Source organism: Hakea prostrata, chromosome 10, assembly GCF_041222555.1.
Source record: "Hakea prostrata isolate BN-2017 chromosome 10, UWA_Hpros_2, whole genome shotgun sequence".
Classification (NCBI taxonomy): domain Eukaryota; kingdom Viridiplantae; phylum Streptophyta; class Magnoliopsida; order Proteales; family Proteaceae; genus Hakea; species Hakea prostrata.
The window spans coordinates 14,037,949-14,061,484 of NC_142609.1; the positions used below are offsets into that span (position 1 = coordinate 14,037,949).

The 23,536-nt window shown below is 37.8% G+C and overlaps 3 protein-coding genes across 8 annotated transcripts; all 3 read right to left on the minus strand.

Moving 5' to 3' along the window:
• Positions 1-1,550: 1,550 nt before the first annotated feature.
• Positions 1,551-5,828, minus strand: LOC149002041 (4-coumarate--CoA ligase-like 9). Of its 2 annotated transcripts, XM_089138394.1 has the most exons (6): positions 4,735-5,828; positions 4,282-4,471; positions 3,671-3,816; positions 3,510-3,577; positions 2,556-2,658; positions 1,551-2,057 (listed from the first exon to the last, which is right to left on the minus strand). In XM_089138394.1, the coding sequence occupies exons 1-6, from the start codon at positions 5,758-5,760 to the stop codon at positions 1,932-1,934; spliced, it is 1,659 nt and encodes a 552-aa protein (XP_088994520.1). In that variant the 5' UTR covers positions 5,761-5,828; the 3' UTR covers positions 1,551-1,931. The 2 variants fall into 2 exon arrangements, with proteins under 2 accessions (XP_088994520.1, XP_088994521.1); XM_089138395.1 differs by lacking the exon at positions 2,556-2,658 and having other exon boundaries at positions 1,994-2,057.
• A 2,533-nt stretch (positions 5,829-8,361) lies between these two features.
• Positions 8,362-13,994, minus strand: LOC149002042 (sugar transporter ERD6-like 7). 5 transcript variants are annotated; one of them, XM_089137643.1, is made up of 19 exons: positions 13,293-13,994; positions 12,863-12,925; positions 12,583-12,672; positions 12,417-12,476; positions 12,265-12,309; positions 12,037-12,102; positions 11,788-11,863; positions 11,605-11,669; positions 11,407-11,499; positions 11,240-11,320; positions 11,000-11,084; positions 10,369-10,412; positions 10,220-10,282; positions 10,077-10,136; positions 9,940-9,993; positions 9,430-9,545; positions 9,312-9,330; positions 9,117-9,231; positions 8,362-8,642 (listed from the first exon to the last, which is right to left on the minus strand). In XM_089137643.1, the coding sequence occupies exons 1-19, from the start codon at positions 13,488-13,490 to the stop codon at positions 8,515-8,517; spliced, it is 1,521 nt and encodes a 506-aa protein (XP_088993769.1). In that variant the 5' UTR covers positions 13,491-13,994; the 3' UTR covers positions 8,362-8,514. The 5 variants fall into 5 exon arrangements, with proteins under 5 accessions (XP_088993769.1, XP_088993768.1, XP_088993772.1 ...); XM_089137642.1 differs by having other exon boundaries at positions 12,244-12,309; XM_089137646.1 differs by having other exon boundaries at positions 12,244-12,309; positions 12,863-12,921; positions 13,293-13,442.
• A 3,912-nt stretch (positions 13,995-17,906) lies between these two features.
• On the minus strand, positions 17,907-19,721 carry LOC149002043 (early nodulin-like protein 18). The gene is made up of 2 exons (XM_089137710.1): positions 19,347-19,721; positions 17,907-18,520 (listed from the first exon to the last, which is right to left on the minus strand). The coding sequence occupies exons 1-2, from the start codon at positions 19,546-19,548 to the stop codon at positions 18,015-18,017; spliced, it is 708 nt and encodes a 235-aa protein (XP_088993836.1). The 5' UTR covers positions 19,549-19,721; the 3' UTR covers positions 17,907-18,014.
• Positions 19,722-23,536: the final 3,815 nt, after the last annotated feature.

Below are 23,536 nucleotides of genomic sequence, written 5' to 3' on the forward strand. Positions count from 1 at the left end.
AATAATTAGATTTTAATTAACAAGGTATGATAGATACCTTACATCATTTGACCCGTTTTTGTATTTTAAAATGTATTCTCATGGTAGAGATTATTTAGGTGTGACTGATATTTAGATTTGTTTTGTGGTGACATTAATATTATAAGACAAATCCGAAGTGCTACTGATAATTTGTCTATATATATATTAAATTAAAATTTTACACTCATTTAAATATTTTTAATGTCTTATACAATTGATTAAGTATATATTAAAATTAAAATAATAAAAAGTACGAAATTCTAGACACTAACATCAAATTGTGTTTGATAGTCATTGAAAATTATATAATATGTTCATAATAAACTAATATTTTATATATTAGATAATTAAAAGTTCTACCAAAAAAAAAAGATAATTTAAATTAAATAACAGGTTAGAATATGTATTTTATCAATTATATATATGATCCACACTTTATCAAAAACAAGGCCAAAGTCAATTAGGGACAAAGACAAGGTTGGGACCAATTAGGGACAGGGTAAGGGTTAGGGCCAATTAATAAGGTACAACGCTAGAGCTAACCAAGGACAGGGTAAGGGTTAGGGCCAATTAATAAGGTACAACGCTAGAGCTAACCAGGGACAGGGATAAAGACAACACCAATCAAGGACATGGTTAGAGCCAACCCGTATCTACCCGGCCCAATCAGAGACAATTAGGGTGAAAATGAATTTAGTTTGACCCTAAAAAACTTAGGGTTAGGTCAAAAATTCTAAACCCTAAATTAGGATCAACGCAAGAATGGACTTGGCTCAAAAATTAAAAAGATAAGATTGGAATTAGAAAAACCCGGCCCAGCCCATCCCAGTTTCAGCCCTAGTACTCATTTTTGTCTTGACTCAGGGTTTTGGCCAAGGTTGAGGCCTCTAGTAGGAAGTCAACCCCACCCAGCCAACCTGACTACAGCTTTTTGTGTTTCCTTCTTTCCCCTTGATCACCCCACCCCAGCATGGCCTCAACCTAGTCAAACCAGACCCTATTATGCTTCCTCAGTATGTTGTTGCTACTAGCTGAAGAGTGTGGATCATCTCCCTTGATGGCTTTACAACCACAAATTACGTGGAGCTTAAAAGTAAAAAATAATAAAATATTTTTATAAAATAAGTCCCATCACCTAATCCTATAGGCTTCTTGTAATTTGTGGTCAACAGCCGTCAAGAGAGACGATCCAAACTCATAGTTGAGGAATTAGATACTCTTTTCTATCCTTCGGCTGGCTAGTAGCTGTGGAACTATATCCTCTTTTCCATAATTTTTCTGGTGCTTAGACCGAGAAGTCTCTGTTGTGGTAACGGGTCTTGCTTGGGTCCTGCGCATTCATCAAACCACACATTTCGGACCATGGGATCGAAATTTCGATCTCGTGTTGAAATTTGAATATCGACCAAGATTTTTGGATTTCATGGTGCAAAATCTCGGTTTGACGGTCATGCGCATTTAATGCAAATGACCCAAGCAATTTCCGACCACCATCTGTTTTTAAGTACCTGTAGTAAATGTCGAACAACTCCCTTTAGGGAGTAAACCATATTAAATAGCACAAGCTGATTGAAACTTCAAAGAATGAAATGCGTTACTGAACAAAGTAAAGGTTCATTCAAGAGTGATTTTCTTACAAGTTGATTACATCAAATGCTAATGCTCGGATCAGAACTGGAAGGCCTTGAAAAAAACATAAAGAGTTCCTGCTAACATCTTTCGTTCTCTTGTCCTGAGGATATTTGATTCTGGTAATATCTCAATTCATTTATTTTTGTTTGCATGTGTAGGGGATTGGGTTTTTACAGTCAATCATATGCACCTGCATGGAGAGAAAGATCAGGAAGAAACTGCAAGCATCCTTGGCAAAGTTTGAATTGAGCTCATGTTAGTAATAAGTAGACAATGCATCATAATTTAGAAGAAGCACTAGACACAGCTTGTTTCACCAACTCCCTCCTCAAGATCTTTCCAGATGGATTTTTTGGAATTGCATTGAGAAAAGCAACTCGTCTGATTTTCTTGTATGGTGCTACCTGAAGAAAGAAACAGTAAAATTAAAGACCTAATGATTGCATAAACACAGAATCTTTACTGGAACTGATGATCTGTAAGAGGTTAAAAACTGGACAAAACTAGGTCTAGAAGAACAAGAAACATATGGAATTGGAGATTAATTTACTTTGGAAGATGTTCTCCCAGTTTCATGAAGAATTAGGTCAAATATGGATACATTATCAAGTAAAAACCATGTCTCCAGTATTACTTTACCTTCAATTTATTGGGAAGAAAGGGGGTTTTAGTAAAGAAGATATTCCAAATCAAATAGTTCAGTGCATTCATGAGCCAGAATTGTTCATTGAGGATTCTTCTTTGCCTTCCTTTTGCCCTTTTCCAGGGCAAATATTGACTTATTAATTCTAGGTCCACCAGCTTAGCAAAATTTCTTGCTAAATCAAACTAACATCCTGAAGGCATCATAAGATGTTAACCATTAAAATTAAAATTTTCTATTGCTTTGGAAAGAAACTTGCCTTTCTAGCAATATAATCCATAACTTCAGTTTCATTAATATCACTGCCAGGTTTCCTCACTATAAAAGCCATGGGAATCTGCCCTGCTTCTTCATCTGGGTACCTGTTAAATAGTATGCGCACACATGAAAGCATAGGGCTGTATACTTTGCATGACTAGTAAAAACAGGAACAACAGCAAATAATGCAGGCAGACTTGATCACTTGAATGCAAGAAATTGAACTATTTTTATACTTGGATTAATCTTCTATTTTCCCAACTATAGATAAATTATAATATCTCAAATTGAACCAAAATAATCTCAGCACCACTAGTTTTTTGTAATGGAAGATCTTCACAACTGGTCATACATATGGACGAGCTATATTTTGTTGGGTTCCTACCACATTGTAGCTTTGCTCAAAGTAGTCCCACATTGTAGCTTTTACCGGATGGGTCGATCCAATTACCCAATTAAACTCTATAAATAAAACGTATCCTATGTTCTCTTATGGAGTCATTGTGAGTTTGGGGTTTTTACATCAGGTCTTTGGGTGAGTTTTTGTAATGCTATTGTGCCAATTGGTTGAGCAATCTCCATTATAATCTTCTTCCTACATAGTGAAAGTTATTCACCTATGGGTGTAGCCCACCGGCTGGTTTGTGAACCACATTAAATCTCTATGTTCCTTCGACTTGTTTATGTTTCTGTTCTTGATTTCTTGGTGTTCCTTCTAACACATTTCATAGTCAATTATGTATCAGCAATTTTTTCAATTTTGAAAGCAATGTGACTCTTTTGAGTCAGTTTAGTGCATTATGCATTTTGCAATGTCCTAAAAATATTCTTGTGTCTAGCGAGTGTCAAATAAAATTTCCCACACAGAAGTTTTTGAAGATAATACAAGCTAAAACATACAAGTGGAGGTAAAGAAATATAGAATCCAATCCAAGGAAACACTACAGATACTCACGGAATCACAGCAGCATCAGTGACTTCTGGATGAGATTGAAGTAATTGCTCCAACTCAGCGGGTGGAACCTGCAACATGTTATGCAAGGGATGAAAGGGTGTTATTAAATGCTGGGGAGCCAAAGTAAACAACCACTCCACCTTCTTCTCTGTATTGACTACCTGATATGCCTTGTATTTTATCAATTCCTTCAACCTATCAACAATATAAAGGAAGCCATCGGAGTCAAAATAACAAAGATCACCAGTCTTTAACCAACCATCAGGTTCCAAGGTATTAGCGGTTGCCTCTTCATCTTTAGCATATCCTGCAGTCAAATTGTGGTGATTGATATGTATAAGCCTTTAACTATCAAATAGAATTATTAATCCCTTATTGCTTTTGCATCAGAAAACTATCAGCTAAAGAAACATATTGAACTGATTTGAGCAAAAACTAGTGCAATCATGAACCAGACAACCCCCCCTTTTTTTCTTTCTGTCAGGAGATCAAGACGTCCCATTATTTAAGTAATGCTGAGTTCCTACTCTCTCAGACAAATTATCAGTTATCACAAATGTAATTCAACAGATCAAGTTCATTACAATCTCCAGCTTTAACAACTTCCAGCTCAAACACCCTTAAGGCCTTAACAACTTCCAGCTCAAACACCCAAAAGCCACAAATCATTCAACAGTGCTTACGTGCTGAGTGTTGAAAATATAGAAGTTGACAGTAATCTTCAAATTTGCAATCTCCAAAATTCAGTACTTAGAAGATGAAAACTATGTACCTCTCATGATGATTGGTCCTCGCAACCACAACTCGCCTTCTTGGCCCGGAGGCATGCCCTCCCTAGTTGTGGGATCAACTATTTTGGCTTCCATATTCTCAGCTAAGCGGCCAACAGACCCATACCGCTCACTCTCCTCAGGCCCTAACGATCTTGCTGCACTTCCTGTGGACTCAGTCAAGCCATAACCCTGAAAGTACATATATTACAACTAGCTTCATATTTCAAGAATCTAGCTAGCTTCATATTTTCAAGATTCTAGCTATCTGACTGAAACATTGGACACACAGAGCACACAGCTCAGGACAGAATCCAAGTTAACTGGGTCTTACACAAATTTCAAGTATATGGTTCAGAACCATTCTCAAACTTTGAACCCAAGCCAGCCTCAAACACAGAGACCCCAGATTGCAAAATAATAATGGTGCAAAACTACTTTGTTTTCACATTTACCTGCACAATCTCTATACCAGGAAATCGAGCAGCAAACCTCTTGGCGACATCTTTCCCGAGCGGGGCTCCACCGCAGCCGAGCAGCTTTAGCGTACTCAAATCATACTTGGCCACCAAATCTGACTTCACCATTGCCACCAAAAGGGGTGGCGACACCGGCATATACGTAACCTTGTACGCTTCAATCGCTTTCAACATCAATTCAAAATCAAACCGTTCCATCACAACAACGGCCTCAGCCAACGCCACAGCCCTCACACTCATAAACAACCCAAAGACATGAAACAACGGCAGCGTCATCAGAGCCACATCTGGTGGTGGGTTCTCCTCCGTGGGCGCCAATTTCGTCTCAAAGTAGCCGCCGATCAAGGCAATCAGATTTCGGTGAGTCAACACCGCTCCCTTGACCTTCCCGGTGGTGCCGGACGAGTAAAGAATCGCCGCCGGTTCAGACTGATTGACCCGAATCTTGTTCAGGTCGAACCGGCTAGTTGCAGATTTTGTCATCATGTCTCCGAAAACAGGGGAGTCGATGAGAACAATTCCTCGGCGGAAAGAGGTGGTGGAGGGGAGTTTTCCGGCGGTTAAGGAGGTGGCGAAGGCGATGGTGGGTTCGCTAAGACGGATTTGGTGGAGTACCTCGGATTTTGTACTCAAGGGATTGGCCGGAGAAATGACAACGCCAAGGGAGAGAAGAGAGAAATAGAGGATGGGGACTTTGATTGATGCGGGCAAGAGGATGAAGGCGGTGTCGCCCTTAGAGAGCTTGAGATTGGATTGCAAATGGGCAGCTAGTGATTCGACGTGCAGGAGGAATTGGGCGGCGGAAAGTCGGGTTCCAGTCTTGTAGTCGATCAGAAGAGTGGTGGTTTCCGGCGAGGAGGTGCTGCGGAGGAGGAGCGAGAGGGAGTGGGCTGCCGCGGATAGTGGGAGGTTCTCATCTGGGAGTGAGACCGGTGGGCGGAGGCTTTTGTAGATCTTTGTTTTTGAGCAGAAACCACTCTTTGGATCGATCGAAGAATCCATTGCAGGTTCCGTTCTTCAAAGCTCACAGAAACTGGAGAGAGCGAGGTGGAGAAGGAGGAGGAACAGATGTGGTGTAAGAATACAATACTGAAGCGGGAGTTAGTTAATGTTGACAGTTCACTGTCCTCTCTTTTTTTTTTTCCCCTAAATTTAAAAATACTATTTACGGCATATCTCTCTCAAACTTTGCAGTAATTTATGATTAAGAGAGTAAAAGTAATCACAGATGGTAAAAAGAGATGAAAAAACTGAGTTGAGTGTGAATTTTTCGTTTAAAGTTATTCTGTTTTCTCACCCAAATGGCCATCTCCTCTATCTGATCTATAACTAAACTCCCTCAGCCTCTTAACCTTGAGTTTCGCTGGATTACTTCTATTTTTAGTTGTTCATCAATTGCTGATACTATCAAGAAACTTATTTGGAGAGCCAGCATTTCTCATTTTTGGAACAAGCATAACTTTCGCTCTAAGTGCCCTCAACCTCTTAACCTTGAGTGTCGCTAGATTACTTCTATTTCCGGATGTTCATTAATTGCTGACACTATTAAGAAACTTATTTCGAGAGCCTACATTTCTCATATTTGGAACAAGCATAACTTTCGCTCTAAACACCCTCAGCCTCTTAACCTTGAGTGTTGCTAGCTTACTTCTATTTTTGGATGTTCTTCAATTGCTGACACTATCAAGAAACTTATTTGGAGGACCAATATCAAGTCTATTTCTTACAAGGAAATGGTCCAGATGTGTGACAAGTGTTCCAGCATCACATCAAATGGTGAAAATTCATTTACAGTCACATCAGTCAGTTGACTGTAAATGAATTTTCACCATTTGATGTGATGCTAGAACACTTGTCACACATCTGCAAGGAAATGGATGGTCAATTTCTAACAAGGAAATGAACCTGATAAATTTTCCTTTATTTGGAGAGCATGCATTTCTCATATTTGGAACAAACATAACTTTCCCAGATCTAAATGCCCTTAGCCTCTTAACATTGAATGTCACTAAATTATTTCTAATTTTGGATGTTCATTAATAGCTGACTCTATCAAGAAACTTCTTTAGAGAGCCTACATTTCTCATATTTGGAACAAGCATAACTTTTGCAAATGAACCACCAAATTTAGCTTGGTGTATCAGATTTGGAAAGCCATTTGTCATGCATTTCTCATATTTACAACAAGCATAACTTTCACACATGGACCACCAAACTTGCTTAGTGTATCAGCTTTGGAAAGCCATCTGTCATAATATTAAATCCCAAAAATCCCTTCTAGATTCCCCCCCCCCCCCCCCCCCCAAAGAAATAGACACATTATTGTTACCTGAGTTCTTGATGATCTTAATCTGCCTTTTCTTTTTCTTTCTTATTTGTACAGTTGAACTCTCTTTCTCTTCGGAGTGTTTGTGATATACGTTTATATCCATCCAATAAAAACACGGATACTTTCACAATGAGACCACGCCATGCTTACGGTTTGTTAAAAGCTCAGGGGTTAAATATTTTTTTCTTTGTTTTGTTTTTTACCGTCCCCGGTGTCGCATCACCCCCGCCCCGCCCGACTGCCCGGGCTTCCCGTCTCTCCTCCCTCCTTCGCGTTTGCGCGCGGCGATGGTCGTGGCCGGCCCGTCCCCCCGTTCCCTGGCTCCCCCGTTGTCCTTTCTCTCCCTCTTCTCTCCTCTTTTCTCCTGTTCTGGGCTCTTTCCTCCCGTTGTGGTCTCTCTCTCCCTTTTTGGCTGTTTGGTTGTTCCTGGCCTTGTCGTGGGCTCTTCTCTCCCTTTTGCTCGGTTTTGGGTTGTTTCCTTGCCTTTGTCGTGGGCCGTTTCTGCCTGCGCGGTTGAGGTTTGTTGTGTGTTGGTTTGGTGGCTTTGTGCCTTTGTGGGGTGGGCTCCGGCCCTTCTGGTTCTCGCTGGGCCCGGTTTGTTGTTCCATCTGCCGTGCCGCCCGGGTCCTCCGGGTGTTGTCGGTACACTGCATCGGATTCCCCGGGCTGGGTTGTTCGCTGTTTGTTCTCCCTTTGTAATAAAATAATTATATTTTCATTTTATACTTTTGAACTTTTAATCTGGACCATTAAATATTTTGTGATGTGGTTGAATCCCGTTTATATCCATCCAATAAAAAACACTCATGTTCTTTTTATAATATAATTTTGGATAAGTAGATTGTGCAAGCACAATTATGTTATGTCTTTTTGAAAGTGGAACCTTTTGCATTCGTATCATTGTGTGAATGTGAGGTGGAATGTAGACATGCATTCTCTTTATAAATGCTCTTTTATATCCCTTCAAAAAAGATTATGTTATATCCCTTGAAATGGAATCTTTGATTCTTTTCTAATTAAAAATCTGTCCCCCTCTGAAAGATTGAACTTTTCTTTAATTTAAATTTTTTACTTTTCAGTCAATGCAAAGTTAGTAGAGTGGTAAGATTCATACTTCTCAGTAGAGAGGTCATGAATTCGACCCTTGCGAATGACAAATTAAAGCTCCCTCTAACGATGTAATCAAGGTGTGTGCACATGCTGGCCCGGATAAACCTCAGAAGAAAAAAAAAGCATTTTACATCGAAACAAATAGAAAAGAAAGAAACATAATTTATATTTACTTGAACGTTCTAGACAATCCTTATCACCTGAAGTGAGCTGTGGAGAAAATCATCCTATAAAGCTTTTACTGATACATAAAATTAGATGGCGCAATTTCAAAAAACTAGCTTCACAAGCAAAATTCTTTCCCTATCGAGATTTCATCAATTTTCTGAAACACTGTTGATGGCAGCTTGAATTTGCTCCAGAGTTCTCCCCTTTGTTTCAGGTACTAACTTGGCTATGAATATGATAGCTAGGGCATTTATTATTGCAAATATGAAAAAAGTACCTGAAAACAAATCACATAAACAGATGATTACAACTTTTACCCCAAAAAAACAGGTGATTACAACTACTGTTTATAAGTACTCCAGACCCATCCAACTGATCCAGTTCAAACCTAACACTTGTGCAGGAAATAATTAAAATGTGGGGTTGGGAAAGCTGCCCACTGCAGGTAAGCAGGTGGGTTTACCCAATAGGAGGGTTGGGATGGAAAGGGGCAGTGGGTTCCCTCATTAATTTGAAGCTTAACTCTGAGCAATAAATGAATTTTGGGTTCTTTATCACATGAACCAGTGCTCCCCACATGAAAATGGTTAGAAATGGAAAAGATGTTATTTTTTTGGGTAAAGGAAATGTAAAAGATCACCAACATATAATGGTGTTGTGTTTTGATGTGCCAATACTCTGTTTAAGTGTTAACTGCTCTCTCTCCCATACCTGTATACACTAGCTCACAGATACTCAAGAGTTCACTTACCATAGGAGCTCCAGCTCATGAGAAAATTAAAAGAATAGGAAACTACCCATGCCCCAATCCAGTTCACCAGAGTTGCCAAGCTGCCAGCTGCTCCTTTAATGTTCAATGGCAATATCTGAAACCAAAGCAAATGAATGACCCAATTCATAGAAATAGTGTAAACGGGAATAATAAGTTCTTCAAATATGTAATTACCTCAGACATGATTACATAAGGGGTTATCCCCATTCCTACCGAGAAAGATCCTATGAATACCTGAGTTTATGGATAAACAGGAAAAATTACAACAAGAAGGAAGACAAAGAAGAGGAATGGTTGACCATCAAGGTAATAGTGCACCCTTAAAACTATAAAATGTGTTGACGACATTTTGTCCAGATGACAAATCTGCAATTCCACAAATTTGATAGAACCAAGCGATGCAGGATTCTACATCCCTCACACATTGAGATTAATTAAAACAAGTGGTGGGAATGCCTCACAGTTATATTTTAAATTGCAGAGACACAAAAGAGTACCATTAGATTTTATTTAGTTATAATGCAGTTTTCAAGCATAGTTGTCAAGGCATCACTTTGGTGACCACCTCAGCATCCAGGTGCATTAAGAACTAGAGTCCATGGTTGCTAGGCAGCTGTTTTGGTCTGGCAACAATGTCCGTGTTGCCTTGAATTCATGGTTTCTTAGATGCCATGACAACTATGTTTCCAAGATGAAGTTGGTTTGGGTAAACCGCCATGATGACAAAACAACCATTCTCACAATTAGCACTATTTGTTAAAAAGAGATATGTGCAGAGAGTCATAAACTATTTACACATTACCAGTACTCCAATTAAAGCAAGAAGAGGGGTTGCCGCTGTCGCCAATTTGTGGACCTGATTGAAAAACATCTTCACGCATAAGACTACCAGAAAGCATGACAGGATAGATTTATTAGGGCTAACAGTCTGGAAACTACCTTCAAAAAGAAAGAAATCCCAACTAATGTGCAGCCCAGGACCAATCCTGAAGCAGAAACCTACAACAGGAAAAATAACAAGTTAGATTCATTAAGAGGACCATGACAAGTATAATTTCCCAAGGCATTTTGTCACTACTTACCAGTAGAAGGGGTCTTCTACCAGCTTTCTCAATTAAGGATGCACCCAATATTGATACTAGAATCTGCAAAAGAGGATCAAAGTTGGCAATTCTAGTGAGAGAGGTCCAAAAATATCCAGGTGAAAAGAGAGAGGGAGAGTGATGAACACCTGAATACAAGCATAAGATATTGTACCCACACTGGAAGGAAATCCTGCAGGATTAAGATTGGCTGTCAAATTCCATATGTTACCTCAACCAATATGCTTGTTAGAAAAAATTACAGGGAACATTCTTCAAGGTTTTCTATTGACAAATACTCTTAAAAAGAGGGAAACCCACCCTAGGAGAGCTTCTACAGATATATTGAAGCTCACTATCATCACTTCTCTTACTTTAAGAGAAGTAGTGAGAAAGGATATGCATAGCTTAGGCCTTGTATCTTGGCCTCAAACAAAGCTGATTGGAAGGCAAGATCCGTGAAGCCAACCCCATTTAGTTGGGACAAGACTTGTTGTTGTTGTTGTTGTTGTTGTTGTTGTTGTATCAAGTTGGCATAAGTAAATATGAAGGCATAACTTGGGGGACCAAAACATAGTTCTATCAAGAACAACATAGGATGCATATATATGTCAAAATGCTATCAGCTTTCTCCCTTTCCTCAGTCAAGTGACATTTACCAGTCTCATTTTGCTTGTCAAATCTGTTAATCCATAACCTGGATCAGCTAAGATTGATGACCTGATTCCTAATTATGATGACTAAACCCTTGCTCTAGCCAGATAATGTTAAGTCTTTTACCTGCAGATACAAAAAGCTCACTGACATAAAAAGAAACTCCATTGAGTCCACCAAATTGTTGGAAGAACATCAGCCCGACTGTAGTCTGGTTGTCAAAGAATATCTCATGATCAATAATTTAATAGAAAAAAAATCAGAGAGAGTTACGCATCAAGCTTTAAAGGCGAACAACTAGAACAAACAAAATGCATACTGCTTCAGTTTGGCTGCGGTACCAAGCCATTCAAGAAAAATGTTTACCACAACTAGACGTAAGTATTGTCTTTGAAACAAATCCAGAATTGTGGCTTTAGGGAGATCCCGAATAGCTTCTATAGCATCCTGCAAACCATATGGACTCTTGTCACTCTAATATCTTTCTAAAGTCAAGTTTCTAATAGTATCAGTTTATTTAAGTTTAAAACAACTTGAATGTCAGCTGCTTCATCAGAAATATTAGCATCCTTTCCACGAAGTTTTTGAAGAGCAGCATAAAATTCACTATGGTAGCTCATCTTTGCCTGCAATCACAATAAGAGTAGATTATATGGATGTCATACTTATCTCTGTTTCTCGTAGAATGACCAGAAGGTAATAATGACATTTACACACTAGGATTGCCTTACCAGCCATATGGGAGATTCTGGAACGAAGAATAAACCCGGAAGCAGGACAAGGCATGGGATAATTCCTGCAGAAATGCATGTTAGTCCTTTCTCCTTTGTCATAAGAGTGTTAGTGAAAACATTTGAAATCCTCAACAAGCTGAATAATGGAATCCACAATTAGTAAGAGTAATTAATTTTTACCAATCAAAGCCAAGGTCCGCCATGTTAGAATCGTTCCTATGATAAGGTAAACTGCCAGTCCAGTGGCGAACATTAGCTACAAGAAACAGCATTAAAATAAACTCATATGATCCTTTTGCATTTCCTTAATCAGTGATACATGCATGAAGCCTGAAAATGAATTAATATAAACTTTAAAGTTCCTTCCAGTATTCATGTAAGTTTCGATAATCTGAGCAGGCAAAATTGTGTCTGGGCTATCCAGAAAACCTGAGTGATAGCAGTTAGGCTTCCTCGAAGATTACTTGGTGCTATTTCAGCTACAAATATTGGTGCCTGTTCATTAATGTTGCACATAAAATCTTGTCATTAAATGGTAGAGAGACATCCACATTATATTTATATATAAAGTAGGCTTACAGAGTTATTCCTTCATGTGGATTTATAGCAAAAACTTGAAATAGAAGAGAAATATACCACATAGGAAAAGATTCCCACCCCATATCCCAAGGACAGTCTTCCAGCATCTAGTGGCAAGGGTCCCTATATGAGTATCAAGAGGTGGAGGGTGATTGTGTTATTAAGCAGAAATGAAGAAATGGAAGTACCAGGTTTCAAAATTGAGAGTTGAGAATTGAAAATGAGAAAACCTCCCCAAGGTAGATAGCAAGCCATCCAATGACACAGAAAATTGCTGATATTCTCATTGTCTGCTTATGTTACAACATATAAGGAGCAATTTAGAAAAATATGGTTTCATTTTTATAATTTGAATGCTTCATGCCAATAATTTAACTGGAATTTCCATGCAATTACCCCTTTCCGACCAATGTAATCAGCGATCAGCCCACTCGTGATTGCACCAATCATTGCACCAATTGTCAAGATCGAAGCAAACAATGAGTACTGAAAAAAGAGTTGGGAATTCAGAGTCAATAAATTGTAAGTTTGAACAATTACAATGTTCTAGGGTTGCATTGCAATTCAGTCATCGGTTGTAGAGAGCGAGTTTTCCAATGTCTTGAAGTGCCCTCATAACCAACAATATCCCGAGGCAACTGTAATTAGATTCAATATAATAAATCTGCAAAATAACCTCTGCCAATGATAGATGGAGATCCTTCCTGATGGCAGCCTGAGTTGGTGATGAAAAACCTACCTGAGCAAAAATAAAATAATCAGAAAGCATTATACTAGAGGGAGAATCTCTTGTTTGAGCAATACATGAATTTTGACCACCAAACTAGCATTTACGAGTTACATAATTAAGTCTATAACTATCTTGCCCCCTCTAATGAACCTTCTTGGTGCTTAGGGCATCAAACTAAGAAATATGCCCAAGCTTGGTTTAGGTCTTCATCAGATATTCAAAGATCATGACCCATTAAGGGATTACTCAGTTGTATATATTAACATAAGCTTAAACAGAGATGGAAAGGCAATGTAGATACATCATTACAAATCAGTTGAGCCCTTTGCAAGTAATATTTGAATTGAAGGTGAGATGTAAAGAGCCAGCAACTTACAGAGCATCCATATTCGAAGGAGCCACAAACAGCTAAAAATGTCATGAAGTAGACCATCCATGGATGTTCTTTGGAACTTTTGTTGGCTCCATCTACTCCATCATTCAAATATTCATCTCTTGCATGCAGTATAAGTGGTTCTCCTGTATCTTCCTGTACTCTGTGAAACCCAATTTCTATGCTCTCTTCAGTCGCCATTTCAATGTACACAAAAATGAGGAAAGGAAAAACAGGGACACCCTTCTTCTATTATAGCGTGTATGTGACTCTCACTCCCCTATTTTTATTTTCCCATTCCCAATCTCCCATAACAATTGAACAACCTGCTTCTTCTAGGGTAATGTGAATATGTGATTCTCACTCCCAATCTTTGTGTCCCCATTTCCGATTTCCCATCCCTTCGTTGGGGTATTTTAATCTCTTTGACCTTGCAAGTGAGCAAAGAATGTTAGCTCTGGAACTTTCTTCTGGGTTTTCTCATTGTTTTTAGAGGAAGAAGCAGAAGCATAAGAAAGAGCTGATTTGTTAGTGGGAGAAACACTATAAAGACTAAAAGGTAAAGAGGATTTTTCTTCCCAAACCAATTGGCCAAGAGGCAACAACATTCTCAAACCTTCCATGGGAGATAAATTAATCTTATTGACTTGCAAGTGAACAAAGACTATCAGCTCCGGAATTTTTTCTGGGTCAAGGATGAAAAAGCATAAACTATTGGATTCTTGGATTTCTTGGTGGGAGAGAAACCAAAAGACAAGAAAGAATATTGTTTTCTTTTCTCTGCTTTTCTCCAATGTTGGAAACGTCATAATGGTCCAAAAAATGAAGGAATAAAAAAAAATATAATCCAGAAAAATAAAAACTAAAAGACAAAAACCGAAAAATGTGAAAGATGGTTTTCGTAATTGATATTTCTTTAATTAATTGCTAAATAAAACTTAACCCTTTATGATATGATAATGATACTCGTATTCTTTTCATGATTTTTTTTAAACATTTTTATTTATTCAGGATGGGGATATTACGCATACTACCTACAATGCTCAAACCTATGATCTATTCACTTATAAGTATGGGTCTTACGAGTCATTTGTTTTTTGTAAGAAAGCTTTCATTGAAAATTATAGGAATAACACGATCAGAATTACATAATTTTAAAACCCCAGGATTTGAACATCGACATCTGCCAGTCTTATAGATTTTTTTCTTGGGTAATTTTCATCTGGACCCCCTAAGATTTGGTCCATGTCACTTTTGGTGCATATGACTCTCTTGAGGTTTCTAGAAATGGCTAATTAAGGACAAATCATAATTTTCCTGACCAAAATACCCTTATGGTGCAATGGTCAAGATTGTACCATGTAATATCATTTCGATCTAACGGTGTACGGTTCAAAGGACAAATTATAATTGCAATTTTTCAAATTTACAAACTTATATCCTTGATTGAAACTCAATGAAATCCCATTCCCATTCTGCAAGAAAAGAAAACCATAATTTCAAGAATATTGAGATCTACAAAATAGCTAAGGGCCTGTTTGGTTAATCTCTAAATTTTTGAAATCTACAGACTTCAAATCTCTAGAGTCATGGTTCATAAAATTAACTGTTTGGTTAGTTTGAATTTTTGGAATGAAATTTCTAGATTTATCCTAAAAAAATATTTATTGAATTATGGTTCAAATCTTTAACGCTTTGATAGTATGGGTGAAATCTCTGGATTTCACCTCATACTAGGGGTGTCTTGTGGCGGTTTCGGGCCGGGTTTCGGGCTTGAAAACCCCCAACTGCCCATTTAAAGATACGTTTGGTGCGTTTCGGTTTGGTGCGGTTTGGGTTCGGGTTGACTAACGGTTTGGCCTAATGGTTTGGATTCGGTTTGACTAACGGTTTGGACTAAATTAAAAATAAATATTAAATTTTATTTTTATTTTTTCCTCAACTCCAAATCCTAGTTTCTCACACACAAAACTACAAAAGATAGAGGATGAAGACTCCAAATGGATCCAACGATAAATGATGGCATTAGCTTGATCCAAACCACCCTCCACCCTCAAAAAATAAAGATTTAGATTTTTCTATCATGTGTACGGTGAAACACGTTAACGATAAAGATTAAGACTTAAGAGTTATCAATTAAGACTTTTAAATTTTAAAATTATAAAACTAAATGAAATTTAAAAATCAAAAAGTTAACGATTAAGATTAAGACTTAAGAGTTATCAATTAAGACTTTTAAAATTTAAAATAATAAAACTAAATGAAATTTGAAATTTAAAAAGTTAAAAGTTATAACTTAAATTGTTAAACGTGTTAACACTCAACTCTCAACTACTCAAACTTGAGTCTCAACGTTTCAAACACCGAAATTTATGGATCATTAATTACATTTGAACAATACAAAAAAAAAGGAAAAATTACATTTAATATTTTAATTTTATTTATGTAAAGCTAAGGGGTGGGCGGGCCACGACATGGGCTGAGCCGAACCATTCAGTTACGGCCCATTAAGGATCGGTTCGGGCCGGTTCGGGCTATAACAGGCCGGTTCGGTCCGGTTTTAACGGTTTGGGTTGAAAATTGACACCCCTACCTCATACCCATAAATCTACAGATTCACGTTTTTAGTGTAAAAATGTGAATCTCTAGATTTCATGAATCTAGAGATTCACACAACCAACGGTAAATCTCCCATTTGTGAATCCAGAGATTTCAAATCTCTGAATTCGCGTAACCAAACAGGCCCTAAGCTATTTCTTGAAGGTTCACTGCTTTCTTCGACAACATACAAATCTAAAGACAGAAACCAAATAAACAACTCATTACAAAGACATTTCACTGAAAACACTAACCCTAGAATATTCCTAGAAGATTAAGGAAGACAATTTTCCAAAATCTGAACTAATTCGATCAATTTTAGCTTCTACAATGGATTCTTTTCCCAATTCAGCTTCTGCATACTCCAATTTACTTCTCTTTCGGTCTGGGAATGTTAAATCGAATAGAGATGATTTTATGTTCTTTGATTCCTTAATTCTATTGACAACTTGAATGTTCTGCTTCATTTTCTCATGGATTCTTCGCAAACAGATATTTCAAGGGTTGTCACCCTACCGCCCGAAGTTCCTCCGCCATCATCCTTGTCGATGACAAGCCCTCCGGACTAGTGCGTCCGCAACACAATTGGAGGCTCTAGAAATGGGCTGAATTTTGAAGGAATTAGGCCCAACAAGGAAAACCTTCACAAAACCTATTGATACATTAATGGGGTTTTCTTTATTTGTTACATAAAAAATGAAGAAGACACAGGGCGGAATCATGATTTAACATTGAGGAGGCCAAATACTGATATTTCACACAAAACACAATAATTTTTTTTCTACCTATTGCCTTTACACAACTACCAAGCACTATTACTACCCCCTAATGCTTATCATCACCACTACCTCCACAAGTACACCAATACCACTTGAACAATAATTTCACAATTGCCATTGTCGTGACCACCATCACTACCTCCTCCACCTCCACATCACCTCTACTACTACCTCTACCTTTACCACCATCGGCCAACACTTCCACCTCTCCACACCAATACAATATATTTGCCACCGTTGCCACCGCCACCATTAATACCTTAACCTCCACCAAATTCTTGATATTCAATTGCTTTCTAAAAATTTATATAAGTTATAAATACATAAATGATTTTGCATAACAAATAAGCTTTCATTTCTCTTCAAGCCCAAGAGTTGAAGTTATACACCACAAAGCTTTGCTGGTGCGAGAGTCTCATGTTGCTGGTCGCCGTCGGTGTGTTTTCGCGCGGCTATCGTTTCCGCCCATATGGCGTGTTATCTCTCCGCCCTTGTAACGTGTATTTCCACCTTTGTAGTGTGTTGCCTCTGTGGCGTTTATGATGGAGGATACGTATGTCGTATTCCTTGTGCTTAATTGTTGTTATAGTTGTTACAACCATTATTCTAAGGGCTTGGCTGGAACCATTTCTTAGTTAGGATGACCTTGTCTATTGCATGTATGACATTTGGTCAATTTCTATTCCTTTGTTCGGATCGAACCTTGTGTTTTCATGTATTTATCTTTTGTATTTCCGTCTTTCTTTTGTTGTGTTTGTATTTCATTTCAAGTTCATGAATGAAATATTTCAGCTTGGTACCCAAAAAAAAAATGTGTATTTTTTTTTTTTCTGCTAGGAGATCTGTCTTAGGCATAGAAACGAAAAGTCAATTTTGGATGGAAACATGACCCAAAAATAGAAGTATCATCATGTAGACCCCAAAAAACCAGAGATGTTTTGTGTTGCCAATGCATAACCTAGCATTACATGTTACACTCTCATCAACAATCATCTATTTTGTTTTGGGTTTTGTAAGTATTACAATGTTTTACAAAACTTTTCTTGTGTACTTTGAAAAATAAAAAAGTGATTGAATGGAACTTTCTTTGGGATTTTAGCATTTTTGGATTCTTTTTATCCAAACAAGAAAACCTTAAAAACTTCCTATTTTATTCAGGTGACCCCTTCACTGACCTGTGGAGTTCATATATCAAATTGAATTTTGATTTTTGAGCCATGATTTCATGATACCAGCCTCATATTGTAATAAAATCTATAACTTCTCGATCAATTATTCCATTTACAAGAACATATCAAATCTCCATAACATAAAACAACAAATTAAATACAAATAAATAAATAAATAATCATGCATAGACACAAACTGACAGTACTGAAAGCATCAAAATCCCATTCAATCTCCAACCAAAATGCCTCAGAAACATTGCCAAGGAAGCAGACCCAGATTCCTGTTTAACATCACCATTCTCTTCCTCATGTGGATTATTAAAATTTGAAGGAATCACTGTATCCGGTGCTGAATCAGGGTTGTTCATATCAGGGTTTGCTGGACCTGGTGATTCCATTGATGGGTTCTTGAGACTTGGTGGCAATCCCTTGCCATGGGTTACATTGATCTTGAAATTTTGACCATGGTCACATTGCTCGCCGTCGTATTCGCTGGAAAAGAAGTATGTCATTCCTTCTTTAACAAGAGGAATAGCTACTGTGACTGGTTTTGGGTTGGTTGCATTTGGAGCTGCAGCTGACCATTCTGTGGTATCATCTAATTCAGCATCATAGAAATCACATTGCTTGTATGTTGTGACATTATATGTTTGAACTATGGAGTGATTGGTATCAGTGTTGAAAACTGCATCAGAATGAAGAAAAATGTTAGATTTGCAGATGGGTGAAACCAATAAAATTCTAAAACTAGCAATTTTTCACTAAAGATCACAAGACACAAGTCTGTGTTACAGAGTAGAATAGATGTTGCATTAACCAGAATAGGAATATCTATACAGTCAAACTAGAACAATTAATATCCATGGTTGGAGCTAATAACTTAACAGGACAGTCAAATTAAAGTAGCCACAAATGCAACTGATTTATTTAATTTTAAGCTTATATTGAGGAATGGAAGGATGCTTTAATTAATACAAATCTAAGTGGTGGGGTTTTTCATGATGGGAATCATTTTAATTCTTGCTTCTGCATCTGTTCTAGGTATGCTCAGATGAAGATAGAATCATATAATTCTTCTGTGATTCAATTGATGTTTCAGATAGAGGAAGGAAGAAAAACCCAATCCTGCAAATAAGTCACAATTGGATATCTCTTGGTATGTATTGAGAGGTCTTAAATCCTAAATAATTCAGAGACCCTTTCAAGTAAAAATCTGCAACTGTACAATCATTATCCCCAAAGGGATAAACCAACAAAAACTCAACGAATTTGAATTGGGTATTTCTTTCTCTCATCTGTTCAGAAGAAAACAGTGAATCGTAGATCACTTTAACCTGATGGAGAAATCATATCTCATCAGCAAAATCTTCAGAGTCTCTGAGTTCTAATTTCCAAGAGAAAACTTCAGAATGAAAAAAACTAAGATAGAAGAGAATGAGAGAATCGTAGCTGCAAATAGGAACAGATCTACAGTTCTACCTAAAAGGTTTTTTAGCTTAAAGTGGACTTACTGAGGAAATCTCCCAAACTGAAGTTCTTGCCTGCAGCCCATTTCTGGTAATCCACGTTGGGTTTCTCAAGTTTGTCATACCAACCCAGAGAATCACCAACAGTGTAATTCTTGTAAGCTTCAACAGAACCAGAGAAACAGAGAAGGAAACAGAAGAGGAAGAAAAATGTGATGCTTGATGTGTAGAAGCTTCTGTCATACATTTTCTTCTTTCCGTTCAAAGAAGCTGGTGGTGGAGATTAGGCTCTCAGAAGCTAAAAGAGAGTGAACTGAGATGCTGCCAGCTTGTGTTCCACCTATGACCTTACTCTTATACAGAATTACAAAACTGCTTGTCTTTCTCTGTTTCCCAGGTTTATTCAATACCGAAGAAGCTGATGGAATAAGTGTTTGGGGAAAAAATGCACATGGAAAGTCTACTCCCAATAGGGAAAATATTTATGGTAGAGTTTTTCTGGTTGCAACTATGTTGTCATACAAGTTACTCTAGGTTGTTTCTTTCAGCCATTTTATTTTTGGTGAGTTGGAATTGAGATCAAGGTAGAGGATACAAGAATTGAGAAGATAGACATATTTTTTTTTGCCTTTTCCATCACACATTTGGGAGGAATATCTATCTTTTAAGTACTATAAATGTATGATGATAGAAGGTTAAAGAAGAATTATCAAAGATAGAGGAACTGGATTTAGTTTCTCAAACCATTTCTCTTATCGAATTGCTAGTGTTGATTTTATTATGTTTTCACTTTGATTAATAGAGTTTGCTAAATCTAAAGTCTTTGAAATTATAGGTGGATGATTGATTGTTCTTCATTGTCTAATTCAATGAGTTGTTGTACCTTTGGGATGTGTCTTTACTTCGCTTGATTTCATGGAGTTCTTGCATGGAATGAACTATGTCTCATTCATCAATAGGTCGATTATCATGCTATTGCCTCTACAACCACCAAACTTATTTGGAATTCATCCCTTATTCGTGAACTTGGAGTTTATCTGTCCTATTAAACCTATGGTGTATTTCGACAACTTGAGCACCACTTTCCTTATTGTTAATTTGGTTTTTCATTCTCATACCAAGCATCTCAATATTGATTTTTATTATGTTTGAGAACTTGTGGTAGAGAAGCATTTGGTGGTTTGTTTCATCTCTACCATCGACTAAGTTGCTAATGCACTTATAAAGTCACTCTCTTGGCCTAGATGTCTTTTGTTACAAGGCAAGCTTGTAGTCACAGATGTGCTACCTTGCGAGGGCAAGTCGTTACAAATACATAGAGTCTTGTACATTTGTTGTCTTCTTTTATTCCCATAGTTGAGTCTTGTTCTTATTTGTATGAATACCATATTGTACACAATCATAATTAATCGAAATCCCTTTCATTACACTTCCGACATAAATAGTGATAACCTCCAATATAGAGACAATAAGACCAAGAAAATCTCAGGGTCAAATTTTCATCCCTCTACACCTTTTTGTCCCTTCCTCTCCTTGGGCAGATTGAGCAAAGCTTCCTCATCCCCCCTTCACGCACCCCTCTCCTTTCCTCATGATTTTGAAACTTCCCCTCTGACCCACTTTTCATATCTTAGTTCATTTAATTGGAAAAAAAAACTATGAATGACAGACAATGCATAGAAAGATCGTCATATTTTGTATGGTATATTAGTACTTGGACCCCTCGATGTTAAATCCTAGCTCTATCCCAATCCTTGAACCATGAACAGAACTCCGATCCTTGTGATTGGTTTGATAATTACAAAAAAACCAGAAAGAATTCAGTGAATCGCCTTTAGTGGTATTGTGGTAGATTGTAGCCGAATTGGGGTTATTTGAATGAGAAAATTTTAGAATGTTATCGTTAATTTTATTTTTTGGTTATATTATATTTATTAAAAGGAAGTAGATAAAGTGAGGAGATCTACGTCGGTGGCACTTTAAGGTTTAAGCAACCTAACATGTGATTATAGCTGGATCATTGCTTTCCGCACTTACTTCAATGATGCGGTGTTCGGCATCTATAAGCTGCTATTGTTTTTCTTTTTCAAACCGGACAATGACGTGTACTTGTTTAGCCGACCTTATGAAAGGGGTTATTTGTAAATATCATTTTTTATTTTTATTTTCTTAAGAGTTTAAAGTTAACTAATTACAAACTCAGACCCTTTTTTTTCCCCCAAAAATTATTTTTTTTTTTTCCCCCCCCCCCCCCCCCCCCCCCCCCCCCCCCCCCCCCCCCCCCCTTGTGCCCCCCTCCCTTTTTACCCCTCTTTTCCACCCCATTAGAGTGTAAATGAATAACTGAAATTCGCTTCGAAATTTACATTCACATCCGCATCCTTTTAGTACTATCCGCATCGATTACTAATAGGATGCAAATATGATATATCATTTTTTTACCGATTATTATCCATCTGATTAAATTATCTGATTAAATTACTTATTTGAATTTATTTTTCTTATTTTTATAATTTTTTTACTTGAGATACGTGATTTTTTTTTTAGATTTTCTACTAAAATAACTATCATGCTTGTTAAATTCTCAAATTTTGAGATTCACAAATAAAATGGTAAAGATGTCAACAGATAGTCGAAAACTTGTATTTAATCTGTATTCATGCCCATTTAGAAGAATTTACTTAAGAAAATAACTATCTGATTATCATCCGAATCCGATTGACTCCTTCAGAAAACTGATTAGATATTATCTAAATCCGTATGAATATAATAGGATGCAAATATGGTATTACCACTATTCGATCTGAATCTGATCCCTTTAGACTCCTACACCCCATCTCAACTGTATCTCCCACTTCAATTCATTCAATGGGTAAAGGTGGTACCCCCCCGGAAGGAGAGATTTGGAACTGAAAAGTTGAGGAGGGGGGCGGGGTTTTTATTTGCCGCCCCCGGGCGCGCCGCGGTCGTGATCTTGCCACCTCAACAAAGTATAATCGTGTGGTTAATATTTTATTGATGGGAATTAAGTTGTACATGTCGATTTTCAATTTTACATTTTAAAGGGTTTAATTTTATTAATTTACAACTCAAGTCCTTCATTTTCCCGATGCAAAAAACCCTCTCTCATCACCATGGCTGTGCTTTCTTGTTCTTCTTCTTCTTCTTCTTCTTCGGAGATGAGGAGATGGGCTGCAAATAGAGGGGTGAGGTGGAGAGGGTAGAGTAGAGGTGAAGAAGGGTTAAGGAAGGGCATAAGCGCCCAAGATCGTGCTTTGTGAAGGAGCGGATTGATCTTTGGTGGTTTAATGAACCCAGTCCCATCAGTCGTCTCCTCTTCTGTTGTCGCTGCTACCTTCTTTGCTGCAGATTTCTTCTTCTTCTTCCTGGGTGAGAGAGAGTGGAGCTGGAGAGAAATCTGGAAACCTTGAAATGAAAGGGCGGGGCGGTGCTCTGGTTGTTTTGAGATGAAACCTAATTCCTCGGGGTTGGGTAGGAAGAGTGTGTATGAGCGTGATGTGGTTGTCTGTCAGTGGAGAGGACAACAGAACAGACTGTGAGGGCGGTTGTGATGGAAATGGTGTGGAGTTTTTGGCGATGAGGCGTCAGGTGGTGGGGTGATGATTTGACTGGTTGTACCCCCGGCTGCTGGTTTGTGTTCTTATGATGTTGCGTTGTTCTTCGTCATCGTTTTTCTCTCTTTCGTTTTCTGAAATCTGTAACCGAAAAAGAAAGCATAAAAAACGAGGTGGAAACGCCGGTAAAGAATTTATACAAAATCAGAATATGTATATTTGATAACTACTGTATACTTACAGGAGAACAAGAGGAGAGTGGTTGCTGGAGGAGGCGAATACGAAGGTTTCTAAGGAAAAGATGAAAAAGAAGAAAGCACAGCCATGGTGATGAGAGATGGTTTTTTGCATCGGGTAAATGAGGGACTTGAGTCGTAAATTAATAAAATTTAACCCTTTAAAATGTAAAATTAAAAATCAATATTTACAACTTAATCTTCATCATTAGATCTCAACCACACGATTATACTTTGATGAGGTGGCAAGATCACGACCGTCGGCAGCAGCCAGCTGCTGCTGCCGCAAATAAAAATCCGTGGCGAGATAAGCACCGGCCTGTGTTTTCTACCTTTCTAGTCTCATTTTCTAGTGCTGCTTAGATTAGCTGAGATTTTGAAAGTCTCTTCTAAGCTTTTTCCTTTGTTCATCGTAAGCATGTCA